Here is a 19002-nt window from a genome sequence, read left to right as displayed (position 1 = left end):
CATCTTTACGCAACGACTGACTCCATTGACTTCGCCCCAAGAAGATGATATTTTGTCCAATAATGTCATTTTCTTTTTCAAATACGCAGTACATGTATATCTATTTTAGTAAATCATCTGTCAGCCGATCTTACGTCTGTATTGGGAGTATGTTTGTTATTAGTCCAAGTAAGATTAAATAAATAATTGCAGTTCATATCAGGTTAAATGTAATTCAAATTAATATGAGACATAAAAGAAGAAGGAGAAGGATTAATTAAATTGGCAAAGAAACTTATACCTTAATGAAATCGCCCCCCCCCCCCATCACCCCACCCCTAATATCGTCCAAAATGGCTTTTTATGTCGATATCGGAGAAAAGTAATACAATATGCTCAAAATGGACCAATTCCGGCTCGAATGGTAAAAATGTCTAAGGAGAGTACCCAAAAAGCCCCCTACCAACATTTAGAACCATATAAATTTTGGTTCTGAGGGAGGGGCGCAGGTCAAAAGGTTGCGCCCCCCCACCCCCTCTAACGCCAAATTGCTAGAGTCACCCCTGGAAATAGGTTTATATCATTATTTTTTTATTTATTTTTTATTTTTATATACTTAAGTTATTCTATCATTGATATACTAATAGACGTATTAATTATTTATGTTGACAAATAATAGTGTAATGTATCCTTTTGCATTATGTAACCTTCAAGTAGATTAATATTAAATTACCTCCCTTATTCTAAATTTTACCATTTTACTTTTTTTTTATTGAAGAATGCTTATCCGAAGATATAGATATTTTGCATCGAGTCTCATCTTACAAACTTTTAAAGCATCCTTATATTAAAGGTACAGTACCTAGTTTTTGTAAGTTTTGGTTCATTATACAAGAAATTTCTCACAAATGTTAACTTGATTTGCAAATCTATTATTGTATTTAATATTATCAATATCAGTTGAATAATATGAGTTAGAGTATGACACAGACTTTATTGGACAAACTTACCATCCGTGGTTAAGTGGAACGTAAGGTTGTTTGTCCTGATAGTTCGGTGGTCAGCTTCTGTGTGCCTTCCAGTGTAAGGGTTGTTGCTGTCTTTTACCACAGGTTCCACCTCCCAGCCAATCATATTGTAGTGTGTGTAGGCTAGAACCAGCCGCCCGGTTAGCTCAGTTGGTTAGAGCTCCGTGCTAGTGTTCTGGCGGTCATAGGTTGGCGCCCCACACCGTGCCCACTTTTCTTCAAGGTTTACCTAACTGGTGGCAGCGTTAAATGACAGGAATGCCTCCGGCGGCTTTGTAGGTTAATTGAGGTAGAGTGTAGTGTGTGTGCTAAAACCAGCCTCCCTGTTAGCTCATTTGGTTAAAGCTCCGTGCTAGTGTTCCGACATTCTTGAGTTATGATTGTTTAAATGAATATTTGCATTTGTTTCAGATCTTTCCGTGACATCAATTAGGAAGGAACACCAAGCAGTAGATGAAAACGACCATGCCAATATGAATACTGTGTTTGACTGCCATGAATGTGAAAATAGCTTCACAAAAGCAGTCTATCTGAAGAAGCATGTTGATAGATGCCACTCCGGGATAAGGCGATTCAGCTGCCTCACATGTTCAATGGCCTTTCAGACAGCTCATAATCTAAGACGACACATGTACAGTCTTCATTCTAAAACAAAAGATGAGTTCCAGTGTACAGAATGTCCGTACGTTTGCCATGACAAGCACACCCTGAAACAACACTCAATAGTCCACAAAACTGATAGGCCTTTTACATGTGAATTATGCAATACATTTTACAAGTCCAAGTATGCTTTAAACACACATGAGAAGCTTCACTCTACATTGCGGGAGTTCACTTGCAATGATTGTGGGAAGGGTTTTTACTCGGCTAGTAAGTTAAAGCGACACAGTAGCTCACATACTAGTGAGAGAACTTATCCATGTCCAATTTGTAGCAAGTCATTTAAGACCAAGGAATATGCTGACAGGCACAGCAAGCGACATAATATACAGAACACCTCTCTAGCAAGAAATGAGGAACAGAGTAGAAGTGAAATGAACTGTGTGGAAATATGTGACTATGGGCAAGAATACACATCTCAGCCTACAACTGACAAAGAACAGTCCACTTCAGGTGTAGAACAGTCCTCTTTAGGTGAAGAACAGTCCATTACAGGCTTAGAATAGTTACCGTCAGGCATGGAACAGTCCATTACAGGCATACAATAGTCACCTTCAGGCATGGTACAGTACATAACAAGGAAAAGTAGCAGCCAATCTAGCGAAAATAGAGGAGTGTATAGGAGCAAGCGTATCTGGTAACCAGGGCAGGGATTAATGATGTATATACATGTATGGGAGCAAGCGTATCTGGTAACAAGGGCAGGGATTAATGGTGTGTATACATGTAGTGGAGCAAGCGTATCTGGTAACCAGGGCAGGGATTAATGGTGTATATACATCTATGGGCGCAAGCTTATCTGGTAACCAGGGCAGGGATTAATGGTGTATATACATGTATGGGAGCAAGCGTATCTGGTAACTAGGGCAGCGATTAATGGTGTATATATATATATATGTATGTATGGGAGCAAGCGTATCTATCTGGTAACAAGGGCAGGGATTAAAGGTGTATGCATGTGTTCTTATGTATGGGAGCAAGCGTATTTGGTAACTAGGGCAGGATAAATGATTTATATACATGTATGGGAGCTAGCGTATGTGGTAACTAGGGAAGGGATACATGGTGTATATACATGTATGGGAGCAAGCTTATCTGGTATTCGGGAAGGGATTAATGGTATATATACATGTATGGGAGCTAGCGTATGTGGTAACTAGGGAAGGGATACATGGTGTATATACATGTATGGGAGCAAGCTTATCTGGTATTCGGGAAGGGATTAATGGTATATATACATGTATGGGAGCTAGCGTATGTGGTATTTGGGAAGGGATTAATGGTGTTAATGGAATGTTGTAATCAGGGCAGGGACTTTTTCCCATATGTCAACATTAATACAGCATTACAGTATTAGCATTAATCCTGTAGCTGCAAATGTATGTTTGTATTTAATTTCTTACTTCATTATGTACATGTACAATCCAGTTCATTGGTAGCAATATCAGTCTGAGATGGTAAAACATTTAGTAAACGTATGTAGTTTATTATATAAAACAATGGTTTTCACTATCTCACACTGTTAATGCCACCTAAGGTTGTGGTAATGAGAACAGATTCGTGTGAACATTTTAAGTTCGCTCTCTTTTGGAAATACGCTTTGTCAAATTTTCTGATATTTTCTTGTTTGTTACACGTTTTCAAAGTTAACAAGCTTTTAAAAATTCAGTAAATACAACTTAACAATAATATTAATGTTTTTCTTTTTTCATCATGTGACTTGCGTTTCAAGTGTGACAATGTTGTTAATTATTTGATGTGATATTATTATTATATCTTAAATTTGTTAAATTAACTGTTGTTGATATATGAAATCTACAAATTCTTTAATATGTATTTATTAACATTTTCTTTAACTAAGTAACTTATCAATAAATTGTACATTATTGTTGTCAAAAGAACCCCATTAAATGAAAGACAAACAGTAAAGCTTTTAAAAGTTGTTGTTTCCCCCCCCCCCCCGCACCACTCCCCCGTTTGTAATCCGTCATGTGGCGTGTATCAATCATTCTTTTTGAAAATGAATAAAAATGTGTATCTATGTAAAGTCGAGTTCAAGATACATGTACCCAACAAATGGAACTGAGACTGTCTAACTTGTAGTAATCATATTTCACCAAAAGTGTAAAGTTAACAGATAACTATTTCTGAAACGTATACCCCTAGCACCAAATGCTGAAATATCCTATGTTGGTTGTTTGTTTGGTTGGGCGGTTTGTTTAAAAAAAATGTGGAGTTAAATACTTCCACGGTTTCAGAGAAATTCTTCTGCATCTAGGGACACATTACCATAAAGTGTACAAGTGCCAATACTTTGCGTTTGTGTCAATTGATTTGTGCAAGAGTCATAGCCCTTTAACTACATTTTCGCTTCGTATCTGTACAGGGTTTGGTGGAGGCAGGAGCGAATTACGGTATTTCCTAAGGTTGTGTGAGATTAGTCTGAAACTTGGTACACATGATCACACTGAAATGTAGTAGTGGTTCAAGTGTTTCTGTCAGATTCGGCGAGATTGTTTAGGCGTTCCATGTAAATGCCTTTTGAGTGCACTCTCTTGCTAAACAGTGTGAGCCATAGTTTCAGATGGATAGTTCTAAAATATAGTACAAATGACCACCATGTAGTAAACAAGTGCGTAACAATGGGATAGTTTTGCTCTGACCTTTATCAGTACCTGTTGGCCTACTTTCTTACTTGGAAGCTAGCATTTGAATTTTTACCATGTATTCATTTTTTTTAGTCAGGAGATCTTCGAGGCCTTTGAATCATGCGTTAGTTTTCCGAAACTTTTATAGTTCGAGTTAATTGATGTCTTACAACGCCGGTTTTAAAACGAGATTATCCTTATTTACGTTTCAGTTGTGACAGTATCAGAAATGGTGAAAGCATGATAAGACATTCATAGTTGACAAAGTGACGTTTGCACAGCGCAATAATTATTTTATTGTTTACAGTTCGGGGCAAAACGCTTTCATTCTTGCTGTAATGGTTACAGAGTTATCTCGACGCGAACTTTGTATTTCTTGAAAACCATTCGCATTTTTCGTTACTTGGAAACAAGTGCAATGAATTGAATGAAATTTTAAACAATGAACATTTCACTTTGAATGTAAACCCATCTGTTCTTTCTTGCAACGTTGCACTCTTGTTGAAAAGTAATCTCCCCCTGTACTCAAACAATATCCAGAAAAGTTTTTTACAAAGCATAACTTGGACACTTCTGAATGGTAGAACATTTATACATAGCAATGTCAGACGCGTAGTTGCCTATATGCGGCTGAATCCACACGATTCTGACAAAATGATTTTAAACAAAACCCAGCCAAAATCACAGTTTGCGTACTTGACTACATGATCCTAAAACTGTCCATTTTCCGGTACTAAATAAAGCACATCAGAACGCCCAGATTGCACTATGGTTTTCAAATGTTCACAATTATGAATCTACATTAATAGAGGGCTAGCTACGCTACTGAATGTGGGGTTGTGTAAAAGTTATAACTATTTGGATTATTGCCTTGAAGTCATCTCCCTTCATACTTTGCCCTTAATGAAACACATGTTGTTCAAAGGTAATTTATAATGTTGCGTAGTTATCTCTCCTAAATCCTTTAACTCTTTCAAATACGTGTGGTATTCAAGTAAACATTTTCCTTCATTTTATCTTCCTTGCCTTTTATCTATACACTGTGCAAATTCTTACGTAACATGTCTTCAAACATGCTTCCGTTAAAGGGACAAGACACCAGATGGTTCCAAAATCCCGGCAAAAACAGTATTTAGTTTTTATTAGGTTGTGACATTTTTTTCCATGCAGTTATATATATCATCTGGTGTCTAGTCCTTTTAAGGGGGTAATCAGTTTTGGATTGTATACCGTATGTATATATCAGACCTCTACTGTAGAATAGAGCGGGCGTACCTGTTGACGTACCAGAAAAATCATCGATTGTCAACACAAAAAAGCAAACACCAAGTATATGCTACCTTTAACTACTGGCACTTCTTTACCAAGTAAGCCTTTGGGGAAAACGGACTGAAATAGACCCTTTGAAACTATTTTTAATTGTTTGCATTCGTCAGAATCGATCTACGCAAAATCATGAAAAGAAAAAAAGATAAAACCTCAAGTGTCCTTGGCCGCCAGAAAAATGCGAACACAAAAATGCAAAAATGGGTTAGAAGGACACACACAAAAACCTTTTTAAAAGTTTTATATATGTTTAAGGTTAACTGTTTCGCAACGGCAATACATGCATTCGTGCAGGCAAATAAAACCTCAAGTGTCCTTGGCCGCCAGAAAAATGCGAACACAAATATGCAAAAGTGGGTAAGAAGGACAAACATAAAAAGCTTTAAAAAAGTTGTATGTATATTTAAGGTTAACTATTTTGCAACGGCAATAAATGCATTCGTGCAGGCATACTGCATTCTTTATCATTCGTGAGGACATATGCAGACCGTGGATCAAAAGCGTTCTATTTTTTTACGCTGAAATGTAACAAGATTAGGAATTGTTTAAGTGACACACTGATATACATAAATGGCTTTGTGGTATTTGATTCCATTTTTAGGGACTCATGTAAAATGCACGTTTATTTTGTATGACGAAATAAAATGTGGCAAATCATTAGGAGTGTTAATACTAAGATGCTGACGAGTGGAACCCTTCAACAAATGTTGATACATGCTCAACTATTGTATTTGAAGTCCACGATTTTGAATAGCGTTTGTTTCGCTATTCAACAAAATGCTAAAGGTAAAGTTATCCTTATGTTTATGCATGAGTCTTTGTGGGCGTGAGGTCTTGTTGTCAGTTGTCTATTTTTTTCCTTTACTGTACCGGCTTTTATTTTTTTCGGTATCAAACAGGAAATTTTCGTCGTTTACTGGGAGTTCGAGCCAACAAAGTTCGACTGCATCACCGAAACAAATCCGGAAAATGCAAACGGATTTCAAAAATTTCTGAAAATTATTCTTATATATGTACAATTTCCTAAACTCCTTATTATATAAAAATAAATGTTTCAAATGCTGTTTGTTTCACCCGAAAATTATTGTACCTCAAAAATAAAATTAAACTTTTATTTGAAACGTTTTTTTCTTTTCTTTTTTTCGCCCACTTTGGTGTTGAGAACTGTACTTAAACTATATGAAATGAAATATTGAACGTACAGTTTCTGATCATTATGGCTCTAGATAGCATTCTGATAGAGAGTATACAAAATCATAACCTTGACATTATATCCTTGGCTTGCCTTTATTTACAAACATTCAAATGAGGTCAGTATATCGCTGTATTAAGAAATGACTCTTATCTCTGTAGTAAAAGTTTCCATTCATGAAGTGCCCCTTGATCGTAATTTATTGCGCTTAAATAGATCAAATATTCAGGATGGCGCCGGTTGCGAAACTGTAGTTTGTTTAATCAATGTACATCGTAATGGAGCTAGCTGGCACCGGTTTCCTGAAGAGACACATGTCATGCAGGCATTTGGTTATGTAATAATTGTAAATTAATTAACAATCGAGTGCCATAATGCTTTTATCGCTTCTAGACATCATTCGGCTCTTATTACCATTGGAGGCAAACGAACCAGATTGAGGCGCACAAGGCCTGATCGGCCATCATTCCACCGGGACTGATCCCCTTTTCTCTTCTTTCTGTTGTGAAACGTTTTGATGTCGCTCATCGTTGTAACGCAACCATATGTTTGGGGCTAATTTATTCTCTTTTACGTTACAACTCCTTCAAAGATGAAGGTAAATCCCCAGACCCTTTAGGCTTTTTATTCCTGTCTAAACTGCAAGGGTGATTCAAGCCATAATGCAGCCAATAGACGCGGCCATTCCTTAACAACGCGTACACTTCAATCTCCAATGCATATTTATCGAGAGTCGAACTCTAATGCAAACAATGGAAGTTCTTATCTCCACCTGATATCAACCCTTCCCGGCGTTCAGTATTTCATCATCCTGTTTATTTACCATAACCATTTCTGTCTCGGTAATTCAAACCGTGTGTGGCTTCCACCGAGTTATATCCTTGATACTAATATACATACATATCGCCATAGTGTTTTAAAGTCCTATATGTTTATAGAGGTTAATTAAATTGACATATTTAACACGCGTTGTCACACACACACACCAACAGTATCACTATTTTACTATTAATTACACTGTAATTTCCAGACAAGGTGTAGGTAGTTGTGTTTATAATTAAACTGGTGTACTTCGGTTTGAATAAGTCGTGATATATTTTGGTGTTGTAAGTATGGATATTATTGAAGACAACAGAACTGCGCTTTTCGAAGAGGGGAAAGAAGATGCTCTACCCACGTAAGTTCTTTCTTGTTATTTTCACTGTTTCTGAAAATGCTGCTGCTGCAGTATAAAAAAATGAGGTTAAACGATCGCATTGGAGGTATGGTTGAGTACTGAAATGATGAATATTAGATTATTCGTCTGATAAGATATGGCAAGAACCCCTGATGCCACTATCCTGCAAGGCGGTTACTCAAACATTAATTGATAATTGATTTTTGTATGATTTTGTATTCTGTGTTTGACGTGAAATGAAATTGTTTGTCTTCCGATGCCTATTAAGCCGGAAGATTGTGTCTTTAAACAAGGTCATAGTTAAAGATACCCTCTTATTCACAAATAAGATGTATCACCATCAATACAATTGTTTTAATTTACCGAACATGGTGAATACATATAGAAAACAATGGTTCTTATGAAGGATACCGTGTTTAATTCGAAAAAAGGTGCAGAAAACACGCTATTTCTACCTTATGAGACTATAGTTGGTCACTGTATTTTTTTTAGCACTCAACAATCATTTAATATTTGTGCATTTTCAGCTATGAAATACACGGTAATGATCTTGTTATTAGTAATCAATATTTTCCCAAAATGCATTTTTTTGTAAGTAGTTAAAGGTGAATCACTCAAAAAATTGTGTTTGTTATACATGTGTATGTATTGATTTTAAAGACGAGTGTCACTTTAAATGTTTGTCTGATAGGCCTAGAAGAGCGTGCCTTCATACAAAGTCATAGTTAAACGTTTGTCTGATAGGCCTAGAAGAGCGTGCCTTCATACAAAGTCATAGTTAAATGTTTGTCTGATAGGCCTAGAAGAGCGTGCGTTCAAACAAGGTCATAGTTAAATGTTTGTCTGATAGGCCTAAAAGAGCGTGCCTTCATACAAAGTCATAGTTAAACGTTTGTCTGATAGGCCTAAAAGAGCGTGCCTTCATACAAAGTCATAGTTAAACGTTTGTCTGATAGCCCCAGAAGAGCGTGCCTTCATACAAAGTCATAGTTAAACGTTTGTCTGATAGGCCTAAAAGAGCGTGCCTTCATACAAAGTCATAGTTAAACGTTTGTCTGATAGGCCTAGAGAGCGTGCCTTCATATAAAGTCATAGTTAAACGTTTGTCTGATAGGCCTAGAAGAGCGTGCCTTCATACAAAGTCATAGTTAAACGTTTGTCTGATAGGCCTAGATGAGCGTGCCTTCAAACAAAGTCATAGTTAAACGTTTGTCTGATAGGCCTAGAAGAGCGTGCCTTCAAACAAGGTCATAGTTAAATGTTTGTCTGATAGGCCTAGAAGAGCGTGCCTTCATACAAAGTCATAGTTAAACGTTTGTCTGATAGGCCTAGAGAGCGTGCCTTCATACAAAGTCATAGTTAAACGTTTGTCTGATAGGCCCAGAAGAGCGTGTCTTCATACAAAGTCATAGTTAAACGTTTGTCTGATAGGCCTAGAAGAGCGTGCCTTCATACAAAGTCATAGTTAAACGTTTGTCTGATAGGCCCAGAAGAGCGTGCCTTCATACAAAGTCATAATTAAATGTTTGTCTGATAGGCCTAGAAGAGCGTGCCTTCAAACAAGGTCTAAATTGAATGTTTGTCTCAAAGGCCTAGAAGAGTGTGCGTTCAAACAAGATCATGGTTTCTCTTTTGGGATTAACTTTATTTGTAGTTTTGTTTTGCATTAATGGACCTTTAGTTTTAATACGACATGTTTTGCATTAATGGACCTATATTTTTAATACGACAGTACTTAAAAGAGCAATATTGTATGTTCACAGGCATATTCAAGACTAATTCATGACATTGGTTTGACTGAAATGCCTTGGCAGGCATTTATGCAAGCTGATCCGAGGTAGAACTTATTAGTCACGTCTATATTCATGACCTTTCATAAAATCAGTGAAGTATTTGCAGGCAGCAGATAAGTACATGCTGATCCGTCTACATCGAATACAAAAATATTTTAATCATTCTGCCGTTTCATCTTACATGTAAGCAATCGATTCAAGTACAAAACTAACCTTGCCTTGGCCTGTTTTTGTCTTATTATATATTTACATGTTTTACAAATCGTATCTTAAAACAAATATTTCTTCTTCACTCCATATATAGACCAGACTTGAGTGTTTTATGTATGTGTCCTTTATATAGGACTTTCACCGAGTTTCAGCAGCGTTTTATCAAGGCCAAAGTTTCAGAAGTGCTTATCAAGGCCAAAGTTTCAGAAGTGCTTTATTAAGGCTCCATTAGATTTAAAGTCAGGATCAGAAAACACGAACTTTAATGCTATTTATTTTCTCACATTGAATAGATCAAATGTAGATAAGAGGCGACATATTAATCTTATGTCTGCCATGATTAAAAACTACTGGTTGGAGACCAGTATCCGACGGGAAGCAGATGCCGGCAGTTGACATTTTGTATTTATGTTTTTCATGGCAGTTGAAGTGCATGGCAATTTATAATAAATAATCATACGAAATTTGACCCCTAATTTGCGTAACTACAAGTATTATTTCCGTCAATACCATTCCCAAAGAGAAAATCTTTTCAATCTTGAACACCTGTCAAAATTGCCGAATTCTGCTTTCCAACCAGTATTTTGAAAGAAGATTGCTTCATAAGTAACTTTCATGGTACGTATGGTTGTTTTAAGGTGTTTCTTATGAGCTTGATAATAATACATGTAATGATAATAAAAAGACCGGATTTTTTTTAAAGATTGTTTTTTAAATAACCATACTATGTTTCATCCAAGCAAGTTTGGACATTGCTCGAATTTGTTTGTTTAGATCCAACGGGCGCGTAAAGCTGCACAACGCCCGCCTCAAATCCATCCAAGACGACCACCTTTACCATATCGCCCTCTCAACCGGAAGTGACGATCTCAGGCGCCTCTTCGGAGATGTCAAGGTATTAACACTGTAATTCAAGCTTAATTGACGTATCAGATTAAGTGGTTTTGATTTATAGACTATGGAAGAACGGCAGGGGCGTAGCTGCCCATACGCGAGTACGCGGCTGAATCCACATGATCCTGACAAAAATCAGCCATCCGCCGAGTTAAGGGTTTATTTGTTGATATATGATCCTATAACTGGCCATTTTCCAGTACTAAATAAAGCAACACAGAACGCCCAGAATGCCCGAGATTGGACCATTCTTTTCAAAACTTTCCGGAAGGGGGGGGGCATGCCCTCAAACCCGCTACGACAATTATGAACCCACATGAATAGAGGGCTAGCTATGCCCCTGAATGGTATCTTTTTCCTTTTAATGAAATATGCCATGGCTTCCGTGAACGACATTAAAGACAGGGCGACCCATCAATCACTTAATACATCTGCCCTAGCACCCAAACAACCATGGTGGTTACTTTGTGTATATTTCCTTTTCAGGTCGTGTGTTTTGGCGGCCAAGCGACACGGATGGAAAAGTTTGCGCGGTTTATCGCGCGTGAATTTGATGTCAGCGACACGGTTCATAACTTCGCTGCCGGCACGGACCGCTATGCCGTGTACAAGGCCGGACCAGTTCTCTCCGTCAGCGTTAGTAATTACGGTCGCTGCGTCCGTCTTAATCTTTAGTTTGGCTTGTGCCAAGATGCATTTCACAAAGCAAGTATCCATTGGCGAAATTTACGAGAAACATGTTCGCGCCCATTCTTTTAACGTTTGTTTTAATACATGTCCTTGTTGATAAATAACAGAAGTGCTAGCAACATAGTTTTGCCGTGTCAAATTACGCTTTTCATGACATATCATACTTGGTATTTTATTTAGTATTATTATATTTTTGTTTACTTAAATTCAATGTTATGTCAACCCTCTCAGTATAGATAATTCCATATGGTCAACAGTGTTCCAAGCGTTGCGATATAGGTCTCATATGTCAAAGGAAATGACGTCACCTTCTTTACTTCATATTTGACACGTATCGACTAGCACTGTTTATCTCCCCTCTCTCATTGCAGCACGGTATCGGCATCCCCTCACTGTCCATCGTCTTTCAAGAGATCGTAAAACTCATCTACTATGCTGGTTGTGAAAACGTCACGTTCTTTCGCATTGGCACGTGCGGTGGTATAGGTATGATGACGTCATTTCCGCAATGATTCTATTTTTTTAACTTAGATATTTAAAAAAAAAGACAAAACCTTTTGCATTATGATTTTACTTTTTCTATTTTTCAATGGCTACTCAAAGATTTGCAATACTAAACATAAAAAAAACCAAACACAAACATATAATTTTATAGTTATTATAGTTTTTTTTTTTGTTTTTTTTTTCTAAAATACTTACGTTTAATTCTGCCTATTTTCTATGTACATAATTGAATCGTGAATCATATCTTATGTTGTTACTATATATGTTTGAAAATCATTTGTAACTTATATATCGAATTATGTTAACTCACTCTTAAAGGTGACCTATAGGCCCATGGGGCCGGGTGTACTCTCACTGTATAAATTATGTTATTTATTTGTATGATACACATGTCAATATAATAAACAATCTACTACTACTACTACAATCTACTACTATAATCAAATAGTAATATGTAGTAGAATGATAATAATGTGATTATCATAATCTAACCTTCTGTTCGTATAATTACTCCCCGACAGGACAAATAGAGCGTTTATTTATAATTATATGCAATTATAATTGTCCATGGAGATTTTAATCCTGCTTCTTTATTTCTCTGTATCGGAAAAAAAGTGTTATTTCTCATATATATTCTCGAGGTCCCGCTGTGAGCGAAATTCACAAGTTGTATGCTTGGTGCAAGTATAATGTGCAGTGTCATTACGGATTAAGATCCAGTCATTGCATGTAGTTGAACTATTTTGAGGTGTGTAAAAACAACTATGGATACTAACAAAATGTGCGAGCAATATCCGCGACTGGATGGATTTGAATATTCTGCAGATAAATACTTTGAAGAAGCTGGTATATTTCATTTAACGGGCAAAAACCTCAAGAAAACAGGTGCGAGTTTTATTCCTGATTTTGACACAATAATGAGTTCCTACACAGTATGTATTTATTTCTAGGACATTCGTTTCAATGATCAATTATGACACGTGTATCAAGTAGGTATGTTCAAACGTATCGTCGTTGTATATCACATACATACTGTACATATGTGTATGTTCAACAGTTTCAGATTATTGGCAATATCCGGCTCACAGGGCCCGTAACTCTGGTTGTTATGCCTTTTGGATTTTTGTTTTCTTTTCGACTGAAACAATAACCACAAAGACTCGCATTGGAATCTGTTTGTAAACAAATAATGATTATGATATGTTTTACATTTCAGGCTTGGAGCCTGGCACGGTGGTCATCAGCCAGAAGGTTGTCAACGGCGCATTGGAACCAGTCTATAAGCAGGTGGGCTCTGCTTCAAAGCAATGACGTGAATGATTTGTTACTAGATGCCTAAAATGAAATTTATACTTTAAAATTAAACTTCACTTAAGCCAAAAATACATTTGGTTCCAGATACCCGACTCTACCTACCGTGTTTATAGTCAGTTGGTATTTTTTTTAAAGTGCGTATAAACCTTTTAAGCTTTTTATAGAAGATTACTTGATCACCATTCTCTAATGATGCCAATAAGATTCTTACATAAGGCATAATGAAGAAAATGAAAATAAAAATAAAAACCTTCCTACCCTACCTGTTTTTGAAATGGATGTACTAGTAACCCTAACCAAACCATTTATCAGAGTACAAGTTGAACTACAGCATACACTGATAGTGTCTTGATTATAACCACGGTGAAACGTCATTTTTATTTTATGTAAAACCTTGTGTAATATTTACGATTTTTTACGCGTTTCTTTTCTCTATCAAAAGAGTTGTATAATATATAATCTATTCCATACACACGGTTTTTAAGAATCACCCTTTTCTATATGTACATTTAGTACCACTGTCACGTCCCCATTGGCGACTTCAAATTGTGTGAACAACATTTTATTTTGCCAGTATATCCTCGGGCGTGCGGTTGAACGGCCGGCGAAAGTGGACAGCGACCTTATCCGCCAACTGTACGCCTGTAGCCAAAACGACGACAAGTTCAAAACCGTGCTAGGCACCACCCTGTGTGCCGATGATTTCTATGAAGGTAATTTATACACGTTGTGTATAGGTTAAAGGTTCTCACTCACGTTTTGTAGGGTCGGAAATCGTTTTATTTATTTGTATCGTGTAAAATATGAGCAATTGTGTGTAATGCTGTGAACACATCTACAAAGGTTTAACTTAGCTCTTATGTTAATGATTATTGAAAAGAAGATGCTCTATTTCGCTGAAACAGTGTTAGTAACCTTATTGAAAACACAATCATTTGGGGCTTTGATTTATAAAATAATGTTTAAATGTGTATCCGGCAGTTAATTTGCTGTTTGATCTATGTCCATTAAAGTTAAGTATTTTAACAAATAACCCAATAATAAAACCTAACATTTTATAAAACCATTTTGAAATTTAAAAGTATTTCAACCGATCTTCAACCTTGAAACTAAATACGTAGTTAGAAACCGTTTTAATAAGAATTTACTCGAAGCCCGTTTTCTCATAAATTTGTACATATAATCTTTAATTCTTGTCATTTGCAAAACTGAATTTATATCGTAATAATTTCAATCACATATATTCACTAGGCGAACATAATTTTAGTTTGTTTCTACTAGGTCAGGGCCACCACATTGACGTGAGTTAATGATTTTGAAGTTGTTGTTTTAAGAATAGTATTTATTTCTAATTCTTTTTACACCACCAGGTCAGGGACGGATGGACGGGGCGTTCTGTGAACACGAGGAGGAGGAAAAGTTTCTATGGTTACGGGAGCTAGCGGACCGTGGGGTGACCAACATGGAAATGGAGTCCCTTGGCTTCACGGCTCTCTGTGACCGCGCAAACATACCGGGTAAGTTGCACGGCCCTCTATGATCAGGCCAATATACCGGGTAAACTTATCAACTCTACGTGACCGCGCCAACATACCGGGTAAGCTTCACGGACCAAAATAACGGGTAATCTTCAAGGCCCTCTTCGACCGGGCCAACATACCGGGTAAGCTTTACGGACCACAAATAACGGGTAATCTTCAAGGCCCTCTTTGACTGGGCCAACATACCGGGTAAGCTTCACGAACCAAAATAACGGGTAATCTTCAAGGCCCTCTTCGACCGGGCCAACATACCGGGTAAGCTTCACGAACCAAAATAACGGGTAATCTTCCAAGGCCCTCTTTGACCGGGCCAACATACCGGGTAAGCTTCACGAACCAAAATAACGGGTAATCTTCAAGGCCCTCTTCAACCGGGCCAACATACCGGGTAAGCTTCACGAACCACAAATAACGTGTAATCTTCAAGGCCCTGTTCGACCGGGCCAACATACCGGGTAAGCTTCACGAACCAAAATAACGGGTAATCTTCCAAGGCCCTCTTTGACCGGGCCAACATACCGGGTAAGCTTCACGAACCAAAATAACGGGTAATCTTCAAGGCCCTCTTCGACCGGGCCAACATACCGGGTAAGCTTCACGAACCAAAATAACAGATAATCTTCAAGGCCCTCTTCGACCGGGCCAACATACCGGGTAAGCTTCACGAACCAAATTAACGGGTAATCTTCCAAGGCCCTCTTCGAACGGCCTCCGTGACGGGGCAAGCATACCGAGTGATATTCACGGCGCACTGCGGCTGGGCCAACAGACCAGGTAATTTTCACGGATCTGTATTACTGGGCCAACATACCAGCTAGGCTTGACGGTCCGCATTGTCCGGGCCTGCAAACCCAAATCTCTTCACGGCCCTTTGTGACTGAAGCAGCATTCCGGGTAAGCATAACGGACCTCTGTGACCAGTCAAACATATTGGTTAAGCTTCACGGCCAAATTTGACCCCGCCATCATACAGGGTAAGCTTCATGACCTATGTGACCAGGCCAACATACGGGTAAACTTAACATCCCTCTGTGACCGCGCTAGCGTACCGGGAAGGCTTCACCGTCCTCTTTGACCGAGCAGACATGCCGGGCAAGCTTAGCGGCCTTATCTGACCCCAAGCATACCGGGTAAGGCTGGAGAAGGAACGTACATGTTTAGAAACATTAATTATCGGACAACCAAAACAGTATTTCTATTCTATTCTCTATTAATAAAGTGGTTAGCTGTTTGCCTGTCAAATAATTGATAAATAATGTTACAATTAGCTGTAAATTCATTCTTCTCCCTAATTTGAGCAATTATAGCCATGTTACCGTTTCCTAAGGACAAGGGTGTTGTGATGTTTCCTTGTAATATATTTAAAAACCAACGTCGCCGTTTGATGTGACGATAAATACATCGATCCAAGGACGTGCTTTTTTAAGTTGATATATCGGACAAATGAAAATCAATATCACCCATTATGATATCAATAATGCTAACCATCCAACCCTCGTCAATCCGTCTGTTCAGGGGCTGTATGCTGTGTAACGCTGCTCGACCGGTGCGAGGGAGACGGGATCACCACTAACCTGCAGCTGTTACACGAGTGGCAGACCTACCCACAGATTCTCGTGGCTCGTTACATCCGGAACCGCCTTGGTCTCTAGCCGCATCACTTCCTCGCTGATCTACTTTGTCCGTGCCTGTCGATCAAGCACTGCATAGGCGTGTCACTCTTCACGCGGACCGATACATACCTCGTGTGCGCACCGCTAAATGCCTCTTGTGGTGATTAAATTAAACATTCTTGTACAAAGATTTGAAGAGTTCACTAGTTTGCCAAATTCAACGCACTGGCGTTTATTTTGCCAAAATATTGTGTTTTGCCATTGATGTGGGTTAATTTTGAGATATAATATGTTGAAAAGACATGTGTTATATAGAACAAAGTGTTTATGCATTTCTTGTATTCAGTGCAGCTTGCATTCGTTCAATACGTTCCGTGCCATTCTTTTTCTGCCCGTCGCTCGGCGGTCGTGATTGGTCAATTATTTGCTGTGATTTGTTTTGATAGACTTTTGAATAATTAACCTAAATTTCGTGTTAAATTATGACGTCATATCCTTACATATATATTTTTTCGTCATGACTATCAACCGTTTTAATGACTACAAGAACATCTTCAAACATCCCCGGTATTCTGTAACCTTCTCATCATCATTATTTATTTACCGTAGGGTGATAAACTGGCATAACCGCACTTTCCAATCAAGTGCATTATTGGGGGAGACTTTTTTAGGAATTGAAGCATTTACTTTTCAGATTTCGTTGCAAGTAGATAAGGTCCTTATAGATGTTGAACCTCTCTGTTGTATTAATAGTTAAGGAAAAACAGATATGTGTAAGGTGCTATCATTTTTTACGACTAACAAGTGTTGTTTTTATATGTATACAAGAAATATACGTCAGTATTACTTTGTGTTAAAAATAACCACGTCCTGACCATTGTATGCATAATTTGTACATAGATTGCTAAGATTTTGATCATAATAAACATACAACTCAAATAATTTGTTTGGTTTATTGTATCTGCACGTGTTTGATAATGTAATGTATGAATCGTTGTGTAGATGAAGTGTTACATATTACATATAGTGTTACTGATACCACACCCCAGGGTCAAGTGTATGCAATTAGATTGCATAACCCGTCTGGTACTTGCATAACCTGTCTAGTGCGGTGTAGTATATAACGGTCGATTTGACTGCTAGTCAGGGAGCTTTTGTCGAAGAGAGCTTTTTGGGCGGGAAGCCTTTTAGCAAGGAGGACGTTAATATCGCTCGGTGTTAGGATCCGGCTGGGAGCGTGACGCTGTTTAGAACATTTAATAAAGCTACTTGAACGGAGCGGGCGTTGTGTTTGAACTATACAACATAAAGTCGCAGTCCCTTCAAAAATAATAAAATGATGTGGTCGTTCGCCCAACATTTCCGAATGAGGCTTTCGCATAATTTGCGTTTTTACTATTTCTTTAAAGAATATTAATAAACCAGTTGTTAGTATTTGTTTTATTACCGTTTCCGCAAGTTTTACAATATGTCTGGTCGTCTGCATTGCCGATTCCAATTTTTAGCTCGAAGAATAAGGAGGCTTTATTACTCGCCCCGGCGTCGGCGTTCGGTTCAAGTTCAGTTATAGAGCAAGTTGGCATTTGCACTTATAACTCAAATACCTTATATTCAATAGAATAACTCTGCAAAATATATTCTTTTTAACATTCAAAAAATCCTTTTTCATCTACATGGTCAGCCTTTTATAAAACCCTTCTTCACCTTTGTCGTCAGCAACATTCCTCTATTATATACAATCAGTTAACTGGTCAGCAATTGTGTACGTGCCGCTTTACAAAGCATTTCTATACCAAATGGTTTTCTGGATTCCAGATCATTTTAAAGCTGCACTCTCACAGATATACCATTTTAACAACTTTTTTTATTTTTTTGTCTTGGAAAGTGCAAATTTTTGCGTAAATATCTGCAAACCAATGATATAAGATTGTTGACAATAAATCCGATCGTAGATTTTCACATTTTTGTTCGAAAATTAATGTTTTATGGCTTAAACCGTAAGTAACGGTTTAAGAAAAAATGCATAAATCATAAATTTTTGAACTTAAATTTAAAAATATGCTACTTTATTTTTTGTCAGCAGTCTTTAATCACTGGTTTCCATGGGTTTTCGCAAAAAAATGCACTTGCTTAGACAAAAAAATAAAAAAGTTGTCAAAACGTTCAATCTGTGAGAGTGCAGCTTTAAGTGGTTATTATACAGCTTCCGGTTAAAAAATAGCAGTGTTTCGGGTGGGGGCGGGGAAGCACCTCCATAGGCAACTCGACCCTTATTACCACTATCGACGTTTTCGGTTGCCATGGAGACCAACAATATAGAATAATCAATAAGATTATATGATAACAAACAAACATTAGCTCAATGAACGTGCTATTTTTCTATATAAATAATGAGCATTACAATAAATTGCTGACTTGAAAATAAAAAGCATG

At 37.6% G+C, this 19002-nt stretch overlaps 2 protein-coding genes across 2 annotated transcripts; both read left to right on the top strand.

Annotated features, from left to right (window-relative positions):
- The first annotated feature begins 740 nt into the window (after positions 1-740).
- On the top strand, positions 741-3566 carry LOC128235136 (gastrula zinc finger protein XlCGF49.1-like). The gene is made up of 2 exons (XM_052949872.1): positions 741-832; positions 1419-3566. The coding sequence occupies exon 2, from the start codon at positions 1481-1483 to the stop codon at positions 2171-2173; it is 693 nt and encodes a 230-aa protein (XP_052805832.1). The 5' UTR covers positions 741-832; positions 1419-1480; the 3' UTR covers positions 2174-3566.
- Positions 3567-6790: 3224 nt separating this feature from the next.
- Positions 6791-17490, top strand: LOC128233940 (uridine phosphorylase 1-like). Its single transcript, XM_052947839.1, has 8 exons — positions 6791-8010; positions 10788-10908; positions 11394-11543; positions 11969-12083; positions 13318-13388; positions 13990-14128; positions 14786-14932; positions 16472-17490. Exons 1-8 carry the CDS (start codon positions 7946-7948, stop codon positions 16606-16608), a joined length of 945 nt encoding a protein of 314 aa, XP_052803799.1. The 5' UTR covers positions 6791-7945; the 3' UTR covers positions 16609-17490.
- Positions 17491-19002: the final 1512 nt, after the last annotated feature.

The sequence above is a fragment of the Mya arenaria genome, chromosome 5, assembly GCF_026914265.1.
Source record: "Mya arenaria isolate MELC-2E11 chromosome 5, ASM2691426v1".
Classification (NCBI taxonomy): Eukaryota; Metazoa; Mollusca; class Bivalvia; order Myida; family Myidae; genus Mya; species Mya arenaria.
Note: the sequence above shows the minus strand (reverse complement) of the source record. Positions and strands in the feature narration are given on the sequence as shown.